General features: G+C 42.4%; 3 protein-coding genes across 4 annotated transcripts; 2 read left to right on the forward strand and 1 right to left on the reverse strand.

The window, feature by feature from the left end:
- The first annotated feature begins 1,124 nt into the window (after positions 1 to 1,124).
- Positions 1,125 to 14,782, forward strand: NEK4 (NIMA related kinase 4). 2 transcript variants are annotated; one of them, XM_021533960.2, is made up of 16 exons: positions 1,125 to 1,306; positions 3,838 to 4,104; positions 5,092 to 5,289; positions 6,148 to 6,255; positions 6,915 to 7,069; positions 7,655 to 7,796; positions 8,647 to 9,072; positions 9,485 to 9,538; positions 9,755 to 9,892; positions 10,699 to 10,824; positions 11,139 to 11,202; positions 11,592 to 11,698; positions 11,808 to 11,896; positions 12,523 to 12,728; positions 12,854 to 12,987; positions 13,666 to 14,782. In XM_021533960.2, the coding sequence occupies exons 1-16, from the start codon at positions 1,214 to 1,216 to the stop codon at positions 13,756 to 13,758; spliced, it is 2,400 nt and encodes a 799-aa protein (XP_021389635.2). In that variant the 5' UTR covers positions 1,125 to 1,213; the 3' UTR covers positions 13,759 to 14,782. The 2 variants fall into 2 exon arrangements, with proteins under 2 accessions (XP_021389635.2, XP_021389646.2); XM_021533971.2 differs by having other exon boundaries at positions 1,244 to 1,306; positions 3,951 to 4,104.
- Positions 14,783 to 14,995: 213 nt separating this feature from the next.
- On the reverse strand, positions 14,996 to 17,962 carry SPCS1 (signal peptidase complex subunit 1). The gene is made up of 4 exons (XM_021533982.2): positions 17,765 to 17,962; positions 16,766 to 16,825; positions 16,363 to 16,449; positions 14,996 to 15,447 (listed from the first exon to the last, which is right to left on the reverse strand). The coding sequence occupies exons 1-4, from the start codon at positions 17,798 to 17,800 to the stop codon at positions 15,325 to 15,327; spliced, it is 306 nt and encodes a 101-aa protein (XP_021389657.1). The 5' UTR covers positions 17,801 to 17,962; the 3' UTR covers positions 14,996 to 15,324.
- A 56-nt stretch (positions 17,963 to 18,018) lies between these two features.
- GLT8D1 (glycosyltransferase 8 domain containing 1) lies at positions 18,019 to 24,843 on the forward strand. Its single transcript, XM_021533944.3, has 10 exons — positions 18,019 to 18,119; positions 19,816 to 19,871; positions 19,977 to 20,075; positions 20,486 to 20,702; positions 21,346 to 21,463; positions 21,994 to 22,078; positions 22,298 to 22,410; positions 22,928 to 23,094; positions 23,233 to 23,345; positions 23,975 to 24,843. Exons 2-10 carry the CDS (start codon positions 19,856 to 19,858, stop codon positions 24,163 to 24,165), a joined length of 1,119 nt encoding a protein of 372 aa, XP_021389619.1. The 5' UTR covers positions 18,019 to 18,119; positions 19,816 to 19,855; the 3' UTR covers positions 24,166 to 24,843.
- The last annotated feature ends 1,402 nt before the right edge of the window (positions 24,844 to 26,245 follow it).

The raw sequence follows: 26,245 nt of genomic DNA on the forward strand, positions 1-26,245 counted from the left end.
AATTCACAGCCATTTCTGTACTGGCAAGTGAGATTAATCTCCACCCCATATCCACTTTTTTCCCAAATGAAAACTGTCATCTTTCTGATACTTCCTTAAAGGCTTTCCCTGGCTCAAATTTACTGCAGCCATAACAAAGCTTGCAGTCTGTGAAAGCCATTTAACCTCTATTTCAAAAATACCCCTGTAATCCTCCATATCCCTCAGGTACCCGATTTAGCTATCGCTATTTGACATGTATCCTGTCTAGTCTAGAAACTTTCCATTACATGGGTTCCCATTCACCTTCATGGCTGAACCAGGTCCGAGCTCCCAGGGCTGGCATCTTGCATGCTCAACACGCACCCAGCCCGCAGCTGCAGGACATTTTTGTGTTTGTTACCGTGTCAGTTCTCTCTTAAACTTTTTAACTGGTTCATTCGCCCTTAATGAAAGACAGACTTCGATGACTGGGGGTTACATGCTCAGTGATAACAAAACATCTTATTTTTTTTGGTTTTCCTGCAGTCAGTGTTATGGCTGCGGGTGCTCAGCCACGGGAGAGCTCCAGGAGCGCCTTTTTACCCAGCCTGGAGATTTTTTAACCAATTCCCCACCCCATCCAAAGGGACGGGATGGCTCTGTGGGGCTGCTGCGGCACGGCGGCCGTCAAGCGCAGGGACGTCCCGGAGCAGCGGGCCGGGGCCGGGACGGGCGCGGTTCGGGGCGGGGACAGCGCTGTCCCGGGGCCGGGACGGGCGCGGTTCGGGCGGGGACAGCGCTGTCCCGGGGCCACGCCGGGCGCGGTTCGGGCGGGGACAGCGCTGTCCCGGGGCCACGCCGGGCGCGGTTCGGGCGGGGACAGCGCTGTCCCGGGGCCACGCCGGGCGCGGTTCGGGCGGGGACAGCGCTGTCCCGGGGCCGGGACGGGCGCGGTTCGGGGCGGGGACAGCGCTGTCCCGGGGCCACGCCGGGCGCGGTTCGGGCGGGGACAGCGCTGTCCCGGGGCCGGGACGGGCGCGGTTCGGGCGGGGACAGCGCTGTCCCGGGGCCGGGACGGGCCCGCTCCCTCAGCCGCGCTGCCCGCTCTCAACATGGCCGCCGCGCCCGCTTCCAAAATGGCCGCCGCGGCGCCGCTCCCGCGCCGGGAAGCTGCGCGCCGGGCGCTGCATGGCCGCGGCCGCCCCGGGCATCTCTATGGCAGCGGGCGCTGCCCGGGCCCGACGGCGGGAGGATGCCCCTGGCTGCCTACAGCTTCCTGCGGGCCGTGGGCAAGGGCAGCTACGGGGAGGTGAGCCTGGCGCGGCACCGCCAGGACCGCAAGCAGGTAGCGAGGGGCTGGGCCGCGGGGCACGGGCACGGCTCGGCCTGAGGGCAATGCCCGGCCCGGGGCTGGGCGGGGAGTGCCGCGTCTTCTGGTTCGGCTGTAGCCAGGCTTTGGCTGCTGGCCCTGACCCACCTTGGGCACGGGCAGGGACGTGGCACCGTGTCGGGGTGCAGGTGTGACCATCACCTGGTGTCAGTGTGGTTGTGACCATCACCTGGTGTCAGGGTGGTTGTGACCATCACCTGGTGTCAGTGTGGTTGTGACCATCACCTGGTGTCAGGGTGAGGCTGTGACCATCACCTGGTGTCAGGGTGTTTTTGTGACCATCACCTGGTGTCAGGGTGAGGCTGTGACCATCACCTGGTGTCAGGGTGAGGCTGTGACCATCACCAGGTATTGGGGTGTGGCTGCAGCCACCCAAGCTGCTGTTTCTGTTATCTTCCCTTCTCTATAAAAACTTTTTATTAAAGGTGTGAAGAAGACTCTTCCTGGGAAGGTTTTGGTTGTGTCAGAGTAGAAGCACAAGCATTTTTGTTGGAAAACTGAAATAATCTGTGTAGTCTGGCCAAAGCAAGGTGTTTGATAGGGAATGTGAGAGGGCAGAGAAAGGCGGATGGAGAACATCCAGAGGGCAGTGCCACAGGAACCTGCAGCGTGAGTTATGGGCGGGATTTGATGGGAGATGATGGGAGGAGGTCAGTGCCCAGCAGGGATCAGGAGGTGTGTCCTTCCCGGATGGGGGCAGTTCCCTGCTTGGAATGCCGAGGTGGATCCCTATGGCCCGTGACTTGTTCCCTCCAGGTCATCACCACGTGCACAGTCCAATGCCCTCAAAGAGTTTCTAACCTCATCTCATCCTAAAAGTAAACAGTGCATTGAGGTCACTTTCACTCGGATTCAGGTCCTTGGATTTCATTGTGGTGCTGCTGGTCATTAACGCTAGCAAGAGCCTTGCTTCCCGTTTGTAATTGCATTGTAAATATTGGGAGTGGTTTACTGTTTTTTATCTTCTGCCAACTTTTACAAACTTTATTTTGTAGCACAATGATCAGGATTTTTTTGTTGTGGCTTTGGCACAGTGCCACATGTTCTGTGAAAGAAACTGTGTCTTATTTAATAAGCGTATTTGCTGTTAATGGCTGGATTTTTGTGGAAAAGGTCAAGTAGCTTCAAGTGTTCAAAACAAAACAAAATGGAATTCATACACAATTTGGTATAAAATAAGGTGGAAGAGCACTGCAATAGACTTCAGTAGAGAATCTTGCCAGGAAAGCATGCTCATTAAACTAAATATAATCAATGCCAAGTTTAAAGTAAGACTAATATATGTGCTTTTTGCATTTTGCCGAGTATTTTCTAAAAGATGCTGATATAAGCTTTCCATAAACGATTTTTTATAAATTATTTCCATGCCCAAAGATGGAGTTGTATTCGACTTGTCACACAGACTACAGTAGTTGCAGCATTTATATTTTATTTTGAAGTTAAGTAATACTGTACACAATTAGCTTTGTGCTATTCTTCCTGGAAGTTTTGCAGCATCACAGGGTATATCCAGAAGGCTTCTGAAATACAAAGTCATGAGATGCTGTGGATTTTCTGGGTAATTGGTTCTCTTGGTATATAGGGGCATCTCCTCAGTACTAATTAAATGTGCTGGGCTAATTAATAGGTGCTGTCTGGAGAGCAGACACTGATCCATCTCTAAGGATGCTAAAATTCAGCAAGTAAAAATATTTTAAAAGTTTTTATTTATAACCTCTCCAGTAAGAGCAGGTTCAAGCATAACCATGACATGATTGTTTTGTGGAAAGCTGATGCCCTAAAGTGATGTCCTACAAAATTTTCTTCAGGATAGGGCCAGATCAGACCTAAATATTGGAGTTGTGGGTGATGAAAGTATTCTATGGATTTTATCATCTCATTTTCAGCTTTATAAATGTTTTTGCTGAAACCTGAAATTCCTTAGAATTACATTCAATGTAGTACATATTAAGGAAGTAGAAAACTTTTGTATGGAGGTTTGAGAAATTCTTGACCCATCTTAATAAAGAATAAAAGAAATTTAGGAATTAATATAAGACCTTTTGTCTCTTTCAGAAGACTTTTATAATTTGTTTGCACATGACTGCACACTTTATATATATTTAAGTTTACTATTGATGTGACCTTTTTGAGAGTAACTGTGGTGCACAAACAGGTACTTCAGGCTTAAAAGATGAATGACAGACACACATTTAAAATGGGTGGGGAGAAAAAGAGAAATGTGAACACTATTCAGAAGAAAGCAAAACACCACAAAATTCCTGAGCAGAGTTGTATTCAGGTGGATGAATGGAACACACCTGTTTCATTTTTATGGTGTAAGGGTAGAAGAGAAGAAATTCTGCATAACTTTCATCCAAAATGCAGCCTCCATGTAGATTAATCAGAGATTTCAAATAGTGTATTTCCTTTAAGTCTGGGGAATTCCCTAGGGCTTCTGCAGTCACTTTCATCTCTTTCCATACACCTTGCCTTGTTTTTTACAGTATGTCATCAAAAAGTTAAACCTTAGAAGTGCTTCCAGCCGCGAGAGGAGAGCAGCAGAGCAGGAGGCACAGCTGCTGTCCCAGCTGAGACACCCCAACATTGTCACCTACAGAGAGTCCTGGCAGGGGGACGATGGCCACCTCTACATTGTGATGGGCTTCTGTGAGGGAGGAGACCTCTACCACAAGCTCAAGGAGCTGAAGGGAAAACTCTTGCCTGAGAATCAGGTGGTGGAGTGGTTTGTCCAGATTGCCATGGCACTGCAGGTACAATGAAGTGTAATTTTGTCACCTTCAGCTATAAACTTAATTTGACTTCTTATGTATTTAAAAAAATCCAGCTAAGCTGCAGCCTTTGGATTCCTGTTTGGCTCGGGTAGCATCTAATTACAGTGGTTATTAGTACATTAAAAATGGATCATTGCAGTCAAATCAACTATTTTAAGTAAGAAATTGCTGACATGTTTTATGTCCTCACCTCTGTAGCACGGTAGACAGTGGCTGCCTTTGGGGTGTTTGCACCTCATGTCTAAAATGCTTCTTTGGTTTGAAAGTTTACATTAAATTTACAAAATGTAATTTTTTTGGGGAAAAAAAGCACATATTCTTTCAGAATAATTTTGTGTTCAGTCTTTTTATTGCTGTTTTTAATGGTAAATTTAGACTATTAATGCACATTTCTATTAAGCCTTATCCTACTCTTTTAAATTTGTAATTGGAGCTTATCAAACTTTAAAGGCAATTGTTACAGCAGTAAAGACTAGATATAGATGTTAACATTAAAGAAAAAGAAATTGGACCGAAAATTCTATCTTAAAGTTGGCTATTGTGGTCAAAAATACAGTAATTATGGGTACTGTTTGGTTTTTGTTATCACTAATTTGCTACACTGTTTACACAAACCTCACATTATAATTTCCTCTGAAATGTTTTTGGACTAAGATTGTCAAGAAATGAAAGCAGCAGAAAGTGAGTTACAGTCTTAACTTTACATTTTTATTTCCTCTTTTCTGCTGATTTACAGAGATTTGGTTAAAGCAGTGCCAGGTTTTGGCCCCTGCCTGTATCAGTCACTTTTAATGTTATTTCACCAATAGTGTCTTTGCAGGTCACTCCTGACCTTGAGAGGGATTTCTGTGTTTTTTCCACTTTTGTGTTTTCTTTCTTTGACTTGTGTAATGAGATTTTACTTTTCAGCATAAAACAACCAATTAGGAGTTAATTAACCGTATTTATATGATTTTTTCCCCCTAGTATTTACATGAAAAGCACATTCTGCACAGAGATCTTAAAACTCAGAATATTTTCCTGACACGAACAAATATAATCAAAGTGGGAGACCTGGGAATAGCCAGAGTGTTGGAAAACCAGTATGACATGGCCAGCACTCTCATAGGCACCCCGTACTATATGAGCCCTGAACTCTTTTCTAACAAACCCTACAACTACAAGGTACAGTATGACAGTATAATTTCACTTTTCATAGGAGCCTTATTTTATTTGTCTCAGATCATTACAATCTTACCTGTGGATTTTGGTTTCTTATTGCTTCCAAGTCTTTTTAATCTTCCCAAAGACCAAACAAAAAAATAGGAGAGAGATTTGTGGGAATGCTTGGTTCTGAAAATGTGTTTAGGGATTCATAGCATGTGCTAAGTTATCACAACCAAGGTGTTCAGCAGGCTGCCTGTACCTCTCACAGCTGGAGAGACAGAGAATGGGAACAGAAATATCAGCCTGTGTTAGAGAGATGCACTTTCTGAATTTATTGTATACCAGACAGGAAGTTTTACACTCAAAAGTTGGATTAGAAATAACAGCAGCATTAAAAAATAAATTAAAAAAAAAAAGGTAAAGGAAATTTTAATGAGAGGAATAAGCAGTGTTACTGTGAATTTAAAATAGAACAAAGCAAACGTGTTCAGCTCTTGCTGTGAGCACACCATAAATATGAGTGTCTGTAATGAGCAAGAACTGAGGAGAAACTTCTTCCAATGAAAAATCAAGATTTTTCATTTACAGTTAGGATGGGTATTATACTAAAAAAGGAAACAAGCAACTCTTCCCCCAGTGATAGCTAATTTCTTCACTTCCTTTTGGAAAAAAATTGGGATATTTTTAAGGAAATAGTTGACTTGATCAAAATTAAAAATAGAAGAGTGAGGCTGAAGCCAGAAGTCCACAATGAATTTGGGCTTAATTAGCTTGCTGTCATTAAAAGCCTGTTTCAAAGCAGGTAACTAAGTCTAAAGATAAAACCTGTACAACTAATAAGAAGTTCCAAAACATTTTCTCTTCCTCTTTTTTCAGTCTGATGTTTGGGCCTTGGGCTGCTGTGTTTATGAGATGGCTACACTGAAACATGCCTTCAATGCCAAGGACATGAACTCCTTGGCTTATCGAATTATTGAAGGGAAGGTAAAAACTCCTCAAATTTTATATATGCTTGGATTTTCTATCTAGAAATTGAAATTATATTTTCTAATCAGAAATGCTGAATGGAGTTGAAAATACTTGCTTGTAATGTACACCATCATATGAAAGACTGTTGCTTTGTGGTGGTGGATGATGTGATACCAGACTAAGGGAGTTATTCCTTTGTAGATATAGCTAGAGTTTCTTGTTACCTCTTAATTTAATTAATATACTGATTAATTTTCAAAGTTCTGAGATGGCTGTCTTAATTTGCTTCTGGTTTTGCATAAACATTACATAAAAACTAAATTAATGTGACATGCCATTTTCCTGTTATGTAAAATTCACTTATTTAAGTGTCTTCTTGCTTTGGCATATAATGATGTGAATATGGATTTATTTAATATAATTTTTTAAGCCTATATACAGAACTTTCACTGTTTGTGTTAATAAAATTAGGAACAGTTCTTAGCCACACTCTTGAAATTTCAGTATTTTGTTTAACATTAGGCAATTGGGTAACTTTCAGCATTTGAACAATGGTCTGTTTTTTATATGTATTTTTTGTGTAGCTGACCATAATGATCACACATAAATATTCTAGAAGTAGCCCCTGTTGATGCATATATTAAATAATATCAGACTTGCCTTTCCTTTCACAGCTGCCACCCATGCCAAAGGATTACAGCCCACAGCTGGTAGAAATAATACAAACTATGCTCAGTAAAAAACCTGAGGAGAGACCGAGTGTGAAAAGCATCTTGCGACAGCCGTATATCAAACAACAGATTTCTTTGTTTTTGGAAGCCACAAAGGCGTAAGACATTTTCATTTGAGTGAAACTGCAAAATATTCATGTTATTGTTGTCCTTTTTTTACAGCTTTTCCTGGGTTTTGTAGCAGGATAAAATCAGTTTTGTTATGTGCAGCTACAAAGCATATGAACATCAGTTTCTATGAATTCTTTGGGAAATATGAGGGAATTAGAGCGGAAAATACTTTTTTTCTGCAAATGCAGAATCAAACTCTGTAGTTCTTAAAAATACAGAATTGGTAGAAAACACCTTTCCATATGGCTCTTGAGGCCATTTATCGTCTGGGAGTTGAAAAATCAAGTTCCTTTTGATGTAATTTTTTCTCTTTGTTAGGTTTATAGAACTGACCTTGGTGCTCTGCAGAACAAGTGTATATTGCTGGCAGAGTCTGAATTGAGTTTTTAAGCTCCTTTACTAGAATTGAAAATGAGGTTGTTGTGCAGTCTGTTGAAAAATCCCAGTATCTGATACTCTTTGTATGAAAGCTCTTTAGTGGAATTGGGCTTTTTTAAAATAGGATAATCAAAAGAAATATTTTAAGACCTTGTTGATGGTGACTGAATGAGCAACTTTCATTTTCTTTACAGGAAAGCTGCTAGAAATCATAAGAAAACAGTGGATTCTAAACCTAAAGACCCTTGTTCTGTCATCTCAGCAAAGAATGAATCTCACAGCAGGAATGTTACACACCAAAACCACTCCTCTGAGCAAGCCAGAAAAGACAAAGTTGTAAGATACGAGGAGTTTTTACCTTAAAAAAAAGCTAACAAAACCCAAATCCCTCTTGCTTTTTCTAGATAAAAACGTCAGTTTTAGAACAAGTGTCTTGAGCATCCCTGAGAACATTAGATCTGAATCTCAGAAATGTGTAAAATTCATATTAGGGAAAGAAATGTTTTTAGATAAGAGTGGCAGTAATTAAACACCTATGGATCAGTGAAGCTAATTGCAAGATCTGTAAGATGTTAACAACACCTGGTTTTATGTGAGTTACTCCTGAAGTAATTTGGGTCAAATAATTTTTCAAATATTTCATGACAAGGGGTAATAGTTTTTTCCAATCAAAAACATATTTAAAAACTAATTCTAGTCCTAACCAAAATTCTTGATTGTTGAAATTCTTTCCAGTGGTTACAACAAACCTTTTGTAATGGTTAATCTTGTGCATGTTTTTTGTTTTCTATAATAAGTTTTCTGTTCTGGGTTTGAGCTTTCAATGTTGAAATACTGGATATATGTGATAGAGCACATCCTAAAAACTCTTGGTGCTTGTTCCTCCCTTAGGGAAAAGCCAAGTGAGTACAACTTTGCTTTCATGGTCCTGGTGAAAAGTAGGTGTACTCATGTATATAAATCTGTACCTGAAATAGGTCATTTGCAAATCTGTATCTCTTTAAAAATGTGGATTTTACCTTTTTTGAGGCTCCTAATCTGTTATTGATTATAATTTCCTTTCAGTTTGCTTCACACCTTTTTGCTCTGGTGTGTTCTTGATTTTTCCTTAGTGCTTAGAGAATTCTTTCATATGTGTGTAAAATGCAAAAGATAATGACTTTTTTTGTTTTTCTTTTAATCCTAGGATAAAGAAGATTGCATCAGCAAATGTAAAGCCAGCAAATTTCATCCCTTGGAGAAACCAGCTGTTGAGTTGGAAAGAAAACCAAACAAAAATGATCTGAACAGCTTGGGGGACTCCATAGCTACAGTCAGTGGAGTGAACATTGATGTCTCCCTGTCTGAAAGGATGAAGCATGGAAGTGACAAGTGTGGCAGTGAGAGTATTCCAGAGAATATTAAAGCAAAGCATTTACATGTTCCAGGCCATTCTAAAATAACATCTAATAACCCACGAATTAAGGAAGATGGACAACAGCAAAGAGCAAAACAGGCTGTTAAAGCTGAAAGTGTTGAATCAAAGCCATCTTCTGTTGATTCTGTAGAAGATGATGATGACACTTTGAAACTCCTGCAGCCTGTATCAAAAGACCAAAAGCAAACTGAGCTGGTAATGCATATATGCTTATTTGAAATAGATTTAAATCTATTAATCAGTAGCCAGCTCTTACAATTTACAGAGCTGCTGCATGTGTTTTTCTGTCAAAGTAGGATGTTGCTGATGCAATTGAGATTCTTAAGTAGTTAAGAGCCTTGGGTTCAGATTTGCAAAGGCAATATGGTAAAGTAGTTTTGAGATTGCATCTATCTAGATGATTGGAATTCTGTTTTTACAGGGAGAAAAACTTGCATTCCCAGCTGTGAACAGAGAGAGTAAGAATAGTTTTGTAATGTTTGTTCTATGTTGTAAATAGGCCTGAATAATCTTGATTTGGATCAAGGGGCTAATTGGTGGTGATTGTGTTTTCACTTCATTTTGGTCTACCATGAAATTTTTAATGAGAAATCATTATTTGTTGTAGAGCTTGGATTCTACTGAAAAGCTGCTAGCACCCTTTGTTCCTGTTGTAATTCAAGTAAGTGTCCTTCTTTGAAGGTTTAGTAGCTAAAGATGCTGGTACAGCAGGTATTTTATCTCTCAAATAAGAATTTATTGTGGTTGTACCTGTGCTATGTTAAGGTGGTTGCAGTCCAAATAGTAAAGGGACCTGTTCTGATTTTTTTTTTAAGTGTGTTTGTGTAAATCTGAAATGACAGGTCTGTATTTTTTTAAAAATGCTTTTACTTATTAGGATGATGTCAGTAATGGAGCTTCAGGAGATGCTCAGGGAAAAATGACCTTCCACAAGCAGCCTCACAGCTGTGTCAGTGAGCCCTCGGTCCCATGGCAGCAGCAGAAGAAAGAGCATGCTGAAGGCTGCTCAGAGAAGGTGCAGATACTTGAAAAATACTTCTCCTCTCTCCTTTAAGACTCCTGTGTTTTTCCTCTTTAAACGTGGGACCTATTTTCTAAAAAAGGGTGGGTGTTTTAATGCTGTTCTTGTCTCATGTGTGTCTGTATGACTTCAGTGCAGATCACTGAAGTTGACTGGTAGAAGCAGCCTGAGTAGATCTTTGAAAATCCCAGTACCTTCAGGGATGAGGTGGGTGTGCCAGATGGGCTGTGCCTTTACTGGGTTGCAGTGTTTCCTAGGAAATTCCATTAGGACTTCTCACTGTTTGTAACTACAAGTCAGTACCTTTGTGGATAAGGCTACTTGTGGTGGGTAGTGGCTTAGTAGTGCTTTAGAACAGAAGTGTAATGACTGCCCTGAGCTTCTGAGTGCAAACTGTAGGAAGAAAATCTTGGCATGCACACAGGATGGAGCTCCTGTCAGTTCTTCCAGACTGAGCAGGGAGGTTTCTTTGGGGAAAGGCACAAGGCTAGAGAAAAGGGTGATTGGTCATTGGTAATCTAGTTTTCTCTTTGGGTTTTGCTATTTGGGAGCGGGGACAGTTGTTGCAAAAGCATTCCCTGAAAAATAGTTTGGGAGGAGGGGGGATAAGATGTAGAGATGGCAAGAAGGGAAACAGATGTAAGCAGAGATGGGGAGAGGGAAGGATGAAGCTGGGAGATGTGAAAAGGTTACAAGAGAATTCAAAATCTCTGCCATCCAGCTTTACCATGCAAGAATGTCTTCTAGATTAGTATTTAAACTTTTAATTTTAAAAAATTATCGCTCACTTTTCTGTCAAGTTCAGAGCAGTTTCTCCTTGGCCTCTACCTGTTCCTTCTGATGTGACCCCAAAGACAGCCCAGAGGGGTGCAGAGCACCCTGAGCCTGCAGATAGTGCCAAACCCAGCCAAGCAGCCATTCCAAAGGTTAGTGATGAAAATTGTGTGTGTTTGCCTCATTCCTTCTGAGCAGTGTGTGCAGTGAGTAAAGAAATGTGTAGGAGCTTCCTGGAAGCCCTGCTCAGTGGGGAATGAGCCTTGCTGAGCCTTGGAGGTCAGAAGCCCCTTTTCTAGAGTTCAGATTGGTCTCATTGAAGACAGTTTTGTAATAAATAATTAAGCATTAAATAACAGCTCCCTCTCCTTGAACCCTTGAAATGGATTTTTTGCTTAATAGGTGATTAGAAAACAAAAGCCATAATGGTAATTGCAAATTAAGATCAAATTAACTTGCTTTGAAGGAGCGGCCCTTGTCAGCAAGAGAACGAAGGAGGCTCAAACAGTCTCGGGAGATGCTTCCCTCTGGTAATTTTTATGTTTATATGTTAACAGTTTATGTATAAACAGGCTAATAACTTTTTTCTGAAGAAATTATAACTTCTTGTCTGTTCTTCACTGCCATCTTCAGAATGGTGCAGTAAGGGGCTAGTTCTGTGTTAAATAAAAAATTCTGTTAACATGTCTGTATTTTTCTGCTTTTTAGTTACTTTCAATTGTGTTCTGTGTTGACAACTTGTCTTTGAAATGTACAATATTCACTTTCAAACAGAAGCTCCAATGTTTTCTATTAGCAAAATACTTCCCTCCCTGCTTGCCTTCTGCTAGGTGATAGATTTTTTTCTTGCATGAACATGAAACTAGTTCAGAATACACACAGCTTAGTTGTAAATATTGTCAAAATGTCGTCCTTGCAGTGGTTCCAGTGAGACAGTCATTAAATGGTGCAGCAGTTGAAGCAAAGTCACATGTGGAAAATTGTGTTAAAGTTCCTCAGTCCTCATCAGATCCCAGTATTTCTCAGGTAAGCTTTGTCAAAAGTATTTCTTCCATGTAGGAACAGTAATATATACCATATTGCTGAATTACTTTCAACTGTTAGAATTTTTGTTATTTACTCCCTCTTCCCTTAGAGAAAGAGAGAACTCCATTGCCTGTCTGATGATGAGCTAAGCTCTTCCACAAGCTCTACAGACAAGTCTGATGGTGATTCCAAGGAGAAGTAAGGATTTTGTTTAATACTGTGCAAGAATTTTCACTGCTATACTGGACCTTGACTTGGAGTGGAAAAAAAAAAGGCTTTCACACTCCTATCTCTGCATAGTGAGTGATTGAAGAAGTGTGCGATGCATAGAGGAAAACAGCCCCATTGAATTATTGTCTCTCTGTGACTATACACTTTCCATGCTGAACTTTCTGGGCCATGAAATTGTGTACAATGGTTTTGTGAACTGTAGCTTGCCAGGAAACCAATCTTCCAGCACCAGAGGACAGCTACTGTCAGGATGCATTAAAAACACAAGTTAAAATATGCCAATGTGGTTCCTTTCCACTGTAAATGAGGCTGAATTTATCTCTGATTTTTGTCAGTATAAGCAGTTTTCAAAAGATGCAATTTGTTGCATTACCAGAATCAGCAATAGCCAGTAGGACTGTGGGGTTTTTTGGGCTCTGAGCCTTTGTTAAATGAAATAGTACTGATGTTGCTATTGATAAAACTGCACCACGACAAGGAATTTAACATGCAGTACTCTACTAGGACCTCAACAAACTCATTGAAAGCCCTTGGAATACAGGGTGGAAATTGCATTATGACAGTGACTGAATTATTTCTTCCTTCTCTCCTAGGAAAAGCAATGTGAATGAAATGAATGACTTGGTGCAGCTGATGACATGGACACTGAAAATGGACTCCAAGGAGAACTCTGAGTGCTGTGTAACCTCGACCCCAGCCCCAGAGTTTAAACTTCATAGAAAGTATCGAGATACTTTGATTTTGCATGGAAAATCACCTGATGAATCAGAGGAATTAAAAATGGAAGAGATTCCTTCAGGTCTGTTGCTCTGGGATTCTGTGGTAATACTTAAAGTTATTCCATATTCTTTTGCAGAATATGAAAATTGTACTGAAAGTAATTACTGCTGCACTGATTTTTTCATTGTATTTTATTTTTAATAGATATGTCATTGGTCCCTTACAAAATTAGGAGAATGGTTGAAATCCTTAGATCTGATGTGGTGCAAGGATTGGGAGTGAAACTTCTTGAGAAGGTGTACAGAATCATGGAAGAAGATGATGAAGAGAAAAGAGAGGTGAATATCTTCCATATTTAAAATATTTTAATTTCTTTATAAACCTAGATAAATTAGCAGGCTCTTTATCCTATTGAGATAGCGTAAACCTTGATTCCAGAAAGTCTTTATGTAGTCATGGGCAGGCAAGGACCTAAGTGTATAGTAATTTTCACACTTAGGTTTGATTCTACATGTAGACTGTGTTCAAATGCAACTTCTTCAGAAACCATCAGAGTTTCGGATTGTACCATTGGGAAGGTGTGAGGGATGCAAATAATTTTATTCTGTGCTGTTTGTCCAGTAATTTCTTCTGTCTCTCAAATGTTTGCCTTCACATTACTTGCCTCATGCCCTTTATGTCCAAAATAAGAAATAATTTAACATCAATCCCCAATAGAATTGAATAAGGAATACCTCCAGCCCCTATGATTCCAAGCTTGGTTACACTTACCCAGGCAGTATTTGGTTTGTAACCTGTGAAGATCTTATATTTTAAATTTTTGGGTGGGATTTGAAAGTCTCTTGCTTTTAGACAACAACAGTGTTCATTTTTCTTCTCTCTCATCCACATTGCCAAGCCTCACATGCTTCTTTCAGCTGAGTGCTTTGGTATTTTTCTGTTAATATTTTGGTAGCTTCTGCTTTTTTCAGTGCCAGTAAACGTTGTGGGTTTTGTTCTGTGTGTGCTGTGAACAGCTGCAGTTGCGGGAGCACATGGGAGACAAGTACGGGAGTTACAGCGCGAAGGCTCGGCACCTCAAATTCCTCGAAGAAAATGTGAAGCTCTGACCAGAATCTTTTCCTTGGAGGAAAGAACTGTTTTCTAGCTCCTTTGATAGACTGAACCAGCCTACAAAGCATGTTCATCCACTGATCTCCTTTGGTGGAATAAGGAGGTGAACTTGCAGAAAACATGAAGAGTTCATAATATTTTTCATGTTAAAATGTGAACCAGGCTATCACTTGTACAGAAGAGAAACTTCTGAGTTTCTCTTTAGTTTAGTTTTTATTCTCTTAAAAAGTTGCTTTCCATAGATGCAAATAGGGATCGATAACAAGATTTGTATACTAAGGAGTGTCAAAAAAGATTATGTTCTGGTTTGAATTTGTCATACCAAAAGGTTTTTGGTATGGTCCCATACTAAATACAGTAACAAAATCTCTGCCAAGGCTCTGATGTGATAAACTATAATCTATTACCTCAGATAGTTGTGAAAATTTAGCATGAAGGGACAATTGCTAATTTTTGTGGAACTCAAGGTCCTTAGGTTGTGTAAATTGCCAATTTTAAGTGCTGAAGGGAGCAGCTGTACTGCTTGTAAGGAGAAACTTCGCTCTTGTGTTTTGTTGCTGAGGCAGTCAACAAAGTGGGGGAAAGCACTTGGTATCTGGATAAAACAAGTCTGAAAATGTTTGAAAGGAATGCAGCCATGGTTACCATGGTTCCAGCTGGAGAAATCCCTTTGCCTTACAAATACTAATTCATTTTAGGAATGAAAGTGCCCAAGACCAGAATCTCTTAGGGAAAAGATAAAACACTTATTTCTCTTTATTTGCATACAGGGAAAAGATAAAACACTTATTTCTCTTTATTTGCATACAGAGTGTCTTCCTACAGTCCCCAGGTATGAGTACTATACCTACAGGAAAAGCACATGTTTTTTAAATGATAAAGTCAAATGGAATTGAATTTGTAAAATAAAACTATAAACCTGTCTGTTTTCCTGCCTGTAGGTGAAATACTGTAACCTCCAGCAGCTGTGAGGGAGCGTATTGAAATGACAGTAGTAAAATAAAATGCCATACCTATGGATCCTGTTGCCTCTTACAGACTACATGCTCAAGTTACAATGTTTCAAGACCTATTCTTACTTGTTCTTCCTAGGGAAATTTATTTTAAACAAAAACTGGCCCTTTGTACCCTCCTATCCTAGAACAGCTATTTTCAGAACTCTGGGGTATGTACCATTTCACAGTATTTGTAACAACCTGGAACTACTGACAACTTGTTTTACACACAGAAACATTTCAGAAGTTCAGCTGTTTATTAATCTTTCAGGCTATGGCAACAGCTTAACCAGAATTCATTTGATTCACTGTGTTCCTTTTTAGTGAAATACTCAAGATGTGACCTCCAGTAGCCTTCTGAAGTTAATCTCCCCCCATCCCTGTGTTCCCAGTGACTCCCCTGAAACTCCAGACCCAATTTCCAGCCTTCATGCTCCCTGCAGAGCTTGGTTGTACTCATAGTAATATACAAAGTACTAGGAAAAAACCCAAACACTAAGCCAAGAAGTATTCCTCAGTGGGAATTAATTTAACAAAATTTAACAAACAGTCTGGAAACCATAATTTTTAGCTTTTAGAATGTCTCTTTGGCTTCCTGTCTGCTGCCTTCTTCTCTTCTGTGCCCGACTCCTGCACAGGCAGCCACTTGAGGGGATTGCGGCGGTACATGGGCCATGGAGGGAGCGTCAGCTGAGGGCAAAGGAGGCAGTCAGAACATGGACTCTGAGGTGCTAAGGAGCTGTTCTGTACAGCTCCTTAGGAAAATCTTCATCCCTAACTGATTATCTATTAGTCCTTAAAAAGCTCTTACAATTTCATATACATTTACAGTTTACATTGCAAAGTCATGCTTAAGTATGTGACTACAGCAGCCCAGGTTGTTGCAAGGAGGAAGACAGCAGCCATCCAGAAGAAAAAAGGACTCCTGAGGTGATACCAGCATTCCCAGCACCTCCCACACTGCACTGAGACCCTCCCCTTGCCTGGCATCACGGGTAAGTAACTCAGGGATGTTTAAATAAGGAGCTGGTGGATGATGATGATGCCAGAGAATTACAGGGGCTTTTCAAAACAGTGGAATGTGTGTGTCTTGCGTAGTGATTGGTCAAACTGTGTTGTATCTAAACACTTGAGAGGTGTAAGAACCATGTGTAAAACGGGACTGGGAATGCCCCAATAGGAATGGGACAGGACACTTCTCATGCATGGAGAAGGAATTACTCCTGAAATTCCATATTCTGCCTCATTGTCTCCTCAGGCAGCAGGGGATGGCTGCAAAATTGTCATGAGAAGCTGCTACTACACAGAAAGCCTCCCTGTCCTATCTGTTACTAATGCTGTCAGCTGGACTTGACTCTAACTTTTAATTGAAATGAAAAATGAACTTAAAAGTGGTATTAAATTGCAAAAATTCTGCTAGCGTTTTAATAAGAGCACTTATTGGGCTGCAAAGCACTTTATGCAGATCAAAGGGAGCACAAATATGTATCAATAAATCTGAATTGCCTAGCAAACATTAGTCCGTGCTGACAGCTCCTCAATTTAGTAATTATTCCAGATTAAACAGTGCATATAATTTTTGGTTTGGGGAAAAAACGTTCTTACCAAACACGATAAAGCAAATCCAGCCATAACTATGTAGACAGTCCATCCAAACTGTTCAGTGATGTATCCATAGATGAAACCAATTACCTGGAAAAACAAACATTTAAAAAAATCAAACTTTAAATGAAGAAAAACATTTCCCATTACATTATTAAGATGCAGGGTGTAGATTTAGGTAGGAAAATACAGTTTTTTTTCAAAAGCATGTACATCTTTCAAACATTTTCAAAAGTGCAGGCCAACAATGAAAGTAGAAGATAGGAAGTAGAAAAGTTTTTATCTGTGACAGCCCTTCTGACTTTGCTTAAAGCTTTTAGTCAACCCAAACAAGATGAAAAATATATATAAGATCAGAAAATAAAATAGTCCTTTATGTTCTTACTCACAGGTCTACTATACTTACTGCAGAAACAAGAATGATTCCTTGAAAAATCTGTTCTGCTAATTTTTGGCCCTTGTAATCCTATGGAAAGAGATACTTTTTAGTCAGTTATTCAAAACACAGACCTGCCCACTTACATCTTTCAGGTTAGATCCTACAGTCTACCTGACCATGGGTTCTCAGTGTTTTTGTTCAACTTTCAAACCAGATTGGCATTATTTTTCTTACAGTGGCTGAAAACACCTCCTCTGCAGGCTTGACCACATCACCTAGAAACAGAAGCAAGCACTGTCTGTACAGGGTAAGTAATGCAAGTTCAAAATATCATTGTAGTCACCTTAACATGACTAAGTAAAAGCTGTATCACCACAGAAGAGAGTGTGCCCAAGAGGGCATGGTGTGTGTGGCACCTGTGTTCTGAAGAAGGCTGACAGAGAAATGTCTCCAGGTCGGTGCCAACAGGATGGTGCCAGACTCTCTTCAGTGGTGCCCAGTGCCAGGATGAGGAGCAATGGCCATAAACAAAAACACACTAAGTTCTACCTCAACAGATGGAAGAATTTTATGTTGAGGATGGCAGAGCCCTGGGACAGGCTGCCTAGAGAGGTCATGGAGTCTCCCTTTATGGAGATGTTCCAAATCCACCTTGATTCATTCCTGCTCCAGGTGACCCTGCCTTGGAGGGTTGGACTGGATGATCTTCAGTGGTTCCTTCCAAACCCAGCTAATCTATGTTTGCATGCCGTTAGAAAACCTGGCTCCCTGGGAGCACACGCTGCCTTCTGTCTTTCCAGAGCAGAGGCAGGAAAGCACACAGGGGTTTCCCGTTCACAGACAGCTTCCTCTTACAGCAGGAGAGTCCCAACTCACAGGTCAAAACCCGGAATTACACGGATTCATCCCGCATCCTCCTTGGCCGTGCCTCGCACACGGGTGCCAAGACCGCGAGCAGGGGACACCAGCCCCGCGCCCGGCCGTGTCGGCCGCAGTGCCCCGGTGCCCAGGCCCGGGCGGCCCTACCATCTGCGTGGGGATGGAGCGGAACACGCTCAGCATGGCGGCGGCGCTTCTCCGGCTTCTCCCCGCTCCCGTTCGCAGCCGTGTCCGCGCTCCCGGCTGGGGCTCCGCTGCTGGCGGGGGGCGGTGCGGGCTCTCCGCGGCTACCGGCGCCCGTCGCGGCAGAGCGGAAGGCGGCTGCTGAGCTGGCCGGAAACACGGCCCGTCCGCCCCGCCCAGAGCTCCGTCGGCCGCGGGTGCCGCCTCCCGCCCCGGCCACCGCCTCGGCGCCGCCGCCGCCGCCCCGGGGCCGCTCCGCTCCGCTCCCCCGCGCCCGCCGGCTGTCTCCTCGGCAACGGCGGGGCCGCCCTCCCGGCAGGTGCGGGGCGCCGCGGGGCCGCCTGTCGGAAACCCGCACTGCCTCGGCAGCTCGCGGGCCGCCCGCCCGCCCGAGCCTCGGGCTCGCCTCACGGAGCCGCCGGGCGCGATATCGCGGCGGGGTGGGCGCGGGCGGGTTCGGCGCTGGCGGCGGCCAGGCTCCCGGGCGGGCACCCGCGGGCCGTGCGCTGCCGCGGTGGCGGCGCGGGCGGCCGCTCCGTGAGGGGCCGGGGCGGCGCGGGGGAGCCGGGCACGGAGCGGGGCTGTGCCCGGGGAGCGGCGCGGTGTGTGTTTTATTGTGGTCCGTCACCACCCCTGTGCGGGGCACGTTCTGTCACTGTCCCCAGCCCGCCTGCCGCGTGTGGCTGAGGCGCCGGCCGTGTCCCTGCGGGATGCGGGGTGCCGGCCGTGTCCCTGCGGGATGCGGGGTGCCGGCCGTGGTGTGCGGGGTGCCGGCCGTGTCCCTGCGGGATGCGGGATGCCGGCCGTGTCCCTGCGGGATGCCGGCCGTGTCCCTGCGGGATGCGGGGTGCCGGCCGTGTCCCTGCGGGGTGCCGGCCGTGTCCGTGTTCTCCTCAGCCCTGGCGCTGGGAGCTGCACCGCGGGACGTGGCGTTGTGCTCCCAGGCAAAGCTCCGTGTCCCGCCCCGTGCCAGCAGCGCGGCGCTGCTCGGAGAGCTCAGGGCAGGGATTTGCTGGGCTCCGCTGGTGTCTCCCCTGGGGGAGAAATGCAGCAGCGGGAAGAAGGTGGTTCTGGTACATGTAGCAGTCGCAACACGGTCTGAGGTGTTTTAATTTAGGGATTTCGCAAGTCTCTCACCGTTCCTGGGATTTTGCGTGGTGTTAAAGAGCTTTTTCTGTGTTACTTGTCAGCTCCTTCGTGCGCCAGGATACACCCCTCTTGTTCTTTTCACCTCGACCCTTAAATAATGAACAAGCATGTTTGAATTTCTTACAGAAATCGCTTTGCTGTTGTGTTTCTAGCCCCTTCTATAACATGATGGTACTGCCTTCTTACCCACTTTTTTTTCAGTTCAGGTAGTTAAATAAATAATTCCAACAGGAAAAAAAAACATACATAATTTTCCAGATTACTTTTGACTGGCAGAAGGAGTTTGGCCTTTTTTTTTTTTTTTTTTTCTGTCAGTGAAGTGGCAAGATCTGGATGTCTCCTTTTTATCTCTGAGAGTTTTAGATATGCCATTATAGTGGGGGAGTCCCTAACATGGACCTGGACCTCTTAGAATTCCTTCCAGTGCCTAAAGGGGCTGGAGAGGTACTTTGGACAAGGGCATGGATGATAGGACAAGGGGGAATGGCTTCAAACTGACAGGGCAGGTTTAAATGAGGCTTTGAGGAGAAATTCATCCCTGTGAGGGTGGTGTGGCCCTGGCACAGGTTGCCCAGAAAAGCTGGGGATGATGTCTGTGCCCATGGCAGGGGTTGGAACCAGGTGATCTTGAAGGTTTCTTCCAACCCAACCCATCCTGAGATTCTGTGGTTGTAGTCAGGTACTTCCTGAGATAGTCCTCACTTTTTAAAATGTGACATAGGGTTTTACATATGTCATAAAACTGACAGAGGGAAAGTCACTGCCTTGGACACTGAAACTGTTGTGACACTCCTGGAGATAATGTGTTGTGCTGTGCCTCATGGAAGAATGCACTGGTAGTGACTGATGCTTTTTTTTTCTTGTAGGTTTGCAGGAACCTTATGCTAATAAAGTAAGAACAGAAAAATGACGTTAAGGAAAGGTATGTGTATATGCTTGTCTGATTTTTTTTTTAGTATCTTTTGTATCCGAGCTTCTCAGTTGTTCTCTGGTTATATTGATAAAGATTTTTCTTCTTAATTTTCAGTGAACATTTCCATCCTTATAGTGGCTGTTGTCATATTTTTGCTAGTTATTCATCATAACTTCCTAAGCCTCAGTGACTTCTTGAGACGGGAATTGTCAGGTATGTTGTGTTTTATTTTAATTTAAAAATATATATATATTTTTAAGATTTGGCTCTGGCCAGACAGAACCTGCCACATGGTTTGGGTGAATGGGTGGGGGAAGTTAATGAGGTTATAGGTGTGGCAGAGGGGACTAAAGGCAAGTGTAGACTACTGTAGCTCAGCCTTTTAATACCTTGTGCTGTGTGTGAATATGTGTGGATAAATGTGTGCAGTTTTCTGTAAATGTGGTGTTATTCTATTCATTCTCAAAAGCTGATGCTCTGAGTGTTTGATACTGGCTCACTGTAATCCACAGCTCAGCTCAGACATCCAAGTGTACAGCACAAATAACTGAAGTGTTGGGAATTTTAGTGCGATAATAATAATATGTAGTAATAAAAACAAGTATGTTATTTTTATTTCACAGATCCAAGTCCCTTAGGACTTCAGCCTATAGATTTCATTCCTGCAGCTCCCCAGAGGCTGGCAGATGAGAGGAATGACAAGGAGATTTCTGTGGTCATTGCAGCCTCGGATGAGAGGCTTGGAGGTGCAATTGCAGCCATGAACAGCATTTACCAAAACACCAGAGCCAACGTGGTTTTCCACATTGTTACTTTGAATGATACTGTGGATCACTTGAGGTAATGATCTTTTCATTGGATTCCCAGAGCAGGGTGAACTCTGTGTTTCTGAGAGAGAAGCTGCCTTTCCCTGGAGCTGCACTCCCCTGACTCCCAGTCCCATCTGCTGCTGCTTAGGGCAGCTTTGTGAGAGGGCTGCTGTGGGAGTCCCACCATTCCTCCTGGTCAGGTTTCAGGGATGGAAAAGAAACATCTTTTCCAATGGGCTTATATCCAACCAGTGAGGTTGGAGTTTGTTGGTGGAAGGATTGTAAAAGGTACTTCTGCATTTCATCTAAGCATTCAAATGCTGGTGATCATGTTTCTCTGTTTTTATAGATTGTTCTTTGATCCTGTTATTCTAATCCCCTTCTGTCCACACTGGTGGTTTTGGGAAGGGCCTGTGATAACAAGACTGTGTATTTCTGATAAAGCAAGAAGTGACCTCACACCTTTCACATGTCCCAGGTGTGCAGGTGGTGACCCTGGACTTGCCCCTGGGGCCACACAGGACAGCACCGATGTCAGCAGCAATTACATCCCGGATGTGTTGGGCAGGGATGTGAGTGGCCACATTCAGATTGTGTCACTGTTAGCTACTTCTCCTGCTTTTCCCTTGCTTTTGTCTCATCTAACAAGATCTGTGCCTTTCTCCTGCTTGCAGGGTGTGGCTGAGGAGCCCTCCTCTAAAAAACATGAGATACCGAATTCTGGATTTTGACCCTCGTGTCTTAGAAGGCAAAGTACAAGTGGATCCCCAAAAGCCAGACAACTTCAAACCAGTAAGGATGATGCTGATTACTTTTGCAATTAGAAGTTAATAACAATATATTTTGATGTTGGCTTTTGAACCCATCTGGAGATCAAAACCAAATCTTTTAGCATAGAAGGAATCTTTCATAATAAAATCCCTACATTTCAGTAAAACTAGATATCTAGATAGTGAGAGTTGGATTTGAATATCTATATATGCATGCCTAGGTTCCTTTTTTGCTGCTAGCCACAGTGAAACACCGCAGCTGTCATGTCAAGCTTGCCAACACCTCAGACATCTATGTGGAGAAATAAGAAATTCTTACCTAGACCAGTTTCAAAGTTGGTTTATAAATGCATACATTCATGGTAAACCAGGAATTGATGGAACCTATTTATTTTAAATGGTAGGATATTGCTGTCTATTTTACATCCTCTATAGAAGCTGTTTTGGACATTAATGCCATAGATAAGTGCCAGAAAAATCAGTCAATTTCACATTTATTTGGACATTTTTAAAATTTAATTATCCATTTCTCTTGCTTTGCTGTTCTCACAGTTAACTTTTGCAAGATTCTACTTGCCCAGCTTTGTACCTCATGCAGAGAAGGCCATCTATGTGGATGATGATGTAATAGTGCAAGGTATGGGACCTTTGTTAGCTGCCAATGGTCTTATGCTGAGGTCAGTATCTTATCTCTCACAGAACCCAACATTTTTGTACAAACTTTGTAAATATGAATGAATGGAGTTAAACTGAGTAGCTTTATGTGCTGTAACTGTAACAATGGACTGAACAAAGCCTAACTTGGCACTTAGTCAGGATTGATTTTGATTTTCCTGTGCTTGCTTCCATTTTCCAGATGATATTGTTGAACTTTACAACACTCCATTGAAACCTGGACATGCAGCTGCATTTTCAGATGACTGTGACTCAACCAGTAGTAAAGTTGCTGTCCGTGGAGCAGGCAATCAGGTTAGTTTTAGTCTTGTTAACTGATAACAATACTGTAGATCTCAGGCATTTGGGAATGCTCTAAATGCTGAAACCTAAACATGAGACTGTCCCTGCCCAAACGAGGTTTACAAAGGAGACCTGCAGTTTCTGTTCAGGCACAGTAAATTACCTGGAATTTTTGCTGTGCTTTGCAAAGAGAGCAGTTCTCGTTGTGGAATAGCAGGAGGTCTGAGAGCATTGAAGGGACAATTTTTTATTTCTGAATGTATAAAAAGTACTTTATCTGAGACTGGTACCATATTAGTAATACGGTATTATTATGATCATGCAGCATTCCTTAAAACATGTAGTATATGTAATCATATTTTTAAAACGTTATGCCTCTTAAGCTTTCTTTCTCTCATTTTAAAGGAAGGGATATTTGCTGTAACAACTTCAACTTAATGCCTGTCTGTTGTGAGTTGTGCAGAATTTTTCCTTAGGAATTTCCCCATATATTTAAAGCTAATTTCTACTCTCTTTTTTTCCCCCTCAGTATAACTACATTGGGTTTTTAGATTACAAAAAAGAAACCATCCGAAAGCTTGCCATGAAAGCCAACACCTGCTCGTTCAATCCCGGAGTTTTCGTTGCCAATTTGACTGAATGGAAATTACAGAATATCACTAAACAACTGGAGAAGTGGATGGCACTTGATGTGGTGTAGGTACCCCAGGCTAGGGGTGCCAGCAGCTCAGGGCTTGGCTTCTGCTGGTGGCCTTTCCCTCTTCAATGGAGGGATGTGTGTCTATCTCTGCTGCAAGTGAAAAACCAACTAATCAGCATCCTTTCAACTTGCAGAGAGGAGCTCTACAGTAAGACTCTGGCTGGCAGCATCACAACACCTCCCCTGCTAATTGTGTTTTACAAGCAACATTCCAGCATTGATCCCATGTGGAACGTCCGACATCTTGGTACGTATGAAGTGTTTGTAATGCTGCTCCCTCGGGGTGATTTTCCAGGCCTGTAGCTGGACACCTTGTTCATGATGTAGCAAAGTGAGCTTTTATTCCCCTATTCTGTCCTTTGTTCTTTAGGAAAAACAGCTTTGCAATTCCATCATGGGCCTGAGTCTTTCTCAAACTGCTGGGGGTTAGTTCTTGAACTGACTCACTCAAAATACCTCTCATTTTCCACAAAGATATTGTATCTGATGTGAACCAAGGGTGTTTTTTCCAAAACTTTCAAAAGAGGAGACATTCATGTCTGTTCTACTGGTAATACCCCAGTGCTGGGAGACCTTTTTCAGGTTATGTTTCTGATGAAGAATACATAGGCTGCTGAATTCATCTGGGTGTTAAGCAGATTTTAAAGAATTTGGCAGTTAAGGCAGTGTATGAAAATAGACAGAGAGATCCAAGTAACATTTAGTTTCACCTGATTGTTTTTCACTTTGCTTTTATTTCTGCTTCCCTTATTACCTCCTTTCCCCATAAATGATAACATTTCCTTGGTTCAGTCCTTTGTTTTGAAGTTAACATTTTCTACATTGGTGTTTCGGCTGCCTTTATTTCAAACACTCATGCTTTTTTTTCAATTGAAGGGTCTAGTGCTGGGAAAAGGTACTCTTCTCAGTTTGTGGAAGCTGCCAAGCTGCTCCACTGGAATGGACATTTCAAGCCTTGGGGAAGAACAGCTTCCTATGCTGAAGTCTGGGAGAAGTGGTATGTCCCTGACCCTGCAGGCAAGTTCAACCTGATCCGCAGACACTTGGAAGCCTATGAAGCAAAGTAGAGTCCATTTGAATAAATGATGATGTTTTCTCAGGAAACTTCTGGAGCCAAGCAGAATATTTTTCTTTTAGCCAACTTATATTACAGAGCTGACCTTGCCTTCTGGAGCACAAGATGATGCACTTATTCAGGTGCAGTTCTGAAATGCACAGGTCCAAAGGAGGCTCATGTCACCTGTGTGACACAAGATGCTACTCCAGCAGCACTACAGAAAACAAGGGAAGATGTCCACAAATGAGCACTTTTGTTTATGTCATTTCAGTTGTGTTCTCCTGCTCTTTACTCAAGTCTTCTAACAGGGGATCATTTTATCAATTACAGAAACAAAGTTTCTAAGAACAGGATTCAAATTCAGCTGGTGCTTGCACCAGCAAATCTTGCACAGCAGTGTACTGTAATTAAGAGCTGCCTGGGTTTTGTTTTGTTGTTTGCTTTGTTTTGTTATCCTGTAAAATAATTCCCTTAACAACCCTTTCTTGCATGAGTCTCCTTCCAACCATTTATGTTTAAGTCTTTCGTACAGAATTCTGCAAAATTGAATCCTTTTTGAAAGATTAATCCTTCAAGTATTATTTCACTATGCAAAATGGTTTTAACTGCCAGTGAACACTAAACCATTTTTTTTGTAAAGTGGTGGATGAAACTTTGTTCAAAAATAAAGCTAATTGTAACATGCTGACTCCAGCCTCAGATAAATGGCAGTCTAATTCCAGTCTTGATATAGGAAGTATTTCCTTTGTACACAGTAGCAAGTGATTAAAGCCAGAGTGAATTCATTTAGTCTATTCTAAAATAGTACAAACTACTTATTTTGGGGAACAGACTGTATTAATTAGAGATTAATTTTGTTACTGTTGAGTTCTTCATAGTTCTCGAGTGAGCTATGCTCTGTTAATAGTTTTTCCTGCTGTGCCTTTCCCCATCTGGGAACTCATCAAATGAGATGCCTATGCCCTCTGCAGCCAGCTGCCCATCACCTGTGCTACAGATAAGTTGGTTTGGTTTTCTGTAGTTGTATTGTTGAGTGATAGTTATGATTAGCTGATAAATCCCAGCAGCCACTGTGCCAGCTACTCCATTTAACAGAGGTTTGCACTCAGGCTGGTGAAGGATGTTACGACAAAAGGCTTTGTGTTCATCCAGTGACAGCTGAGTCTGCCTGGTCTGAAACACAGGGCAGCAGAGGTAAAGGACTCCCTTCATGACTGTGAATGTGGTTTTAGTTCTGCTTTAAAAGGATTTCAACTGCTGCTCTCATTGCAGTCGCTGGCTGTAGTTCTGTCATGGATATGCTAATCTGGTTTGTTACCTGTTGTTTCTTTTCCTGGGTTTTGATGAACAATTAGAACAAGAACTGTTTTTGTCCTTGAAGCAGTTAAGAGTAGTGAAGTAAATTCAATTACCAACTTTGAAATATTTTACTTGGATTAGCAGACACCAATTTAATTCAGCTGAGCAAACTGTGTTTTAGCAGGCTTAAAGGAACTGCCTGTGTATGCACCTGACATATTTTTAAGCTGCCCATGAGAATCTATACTTCAGCACACATTGACGGAAAACACACTTTATCAAAGAACACAGAAATACTTTTCACCTAACGGGAAGAAAACAGATGTACAGGAGATATTTACTGTCAGGCATTTATTATAAACACTTAACTCTTAGAGCAGCTGCAGGGCCTCTTGGCAATTCTCTTGCAGTCCCACTTCTGCTACAGGCTGGGCACAGCAGCACATCCTTATTGCACAGGGCAGTGTTTTGCTTTATATTGGCCAGTTATTGCCAGGTGCAACAGGTGCCATCAGGTAACAACACTCTTGTTCAAGCGTAAAATCAATCCACTTATTCCCCAGGGGAGATGGATTACTAATGAAATGCCATTTACCATTCCCAGTGAGGGTTCAGAACATAAAAATTGTGTTTGGGTAAATTACTTTATATCTAGTTGAAATAAGGAGCATTTTCTAGCCAACCTTTACATGTGAAAATTCTACGAGTTTTACAAAAATTTACTGAAAAGTCACTGTCTGAAGTCATGCTCTAAGGGTAAAATGTAATCCTTTGTAATCCTCTAGGGAAAA

Source organism: Lonchura striata, chromosome 12 (genome assembly GCF_046129695.1).
Source record: "Lonchura striata isolate bLonStr1 chromosome 12, bLonStr1.mat, whole genome shotgun sequence".
NCBI lineage: Eukaryota > Metazoa > Chordata > Aves > Passeriformes > Estrildidae > Lonchura > Lonchura striata.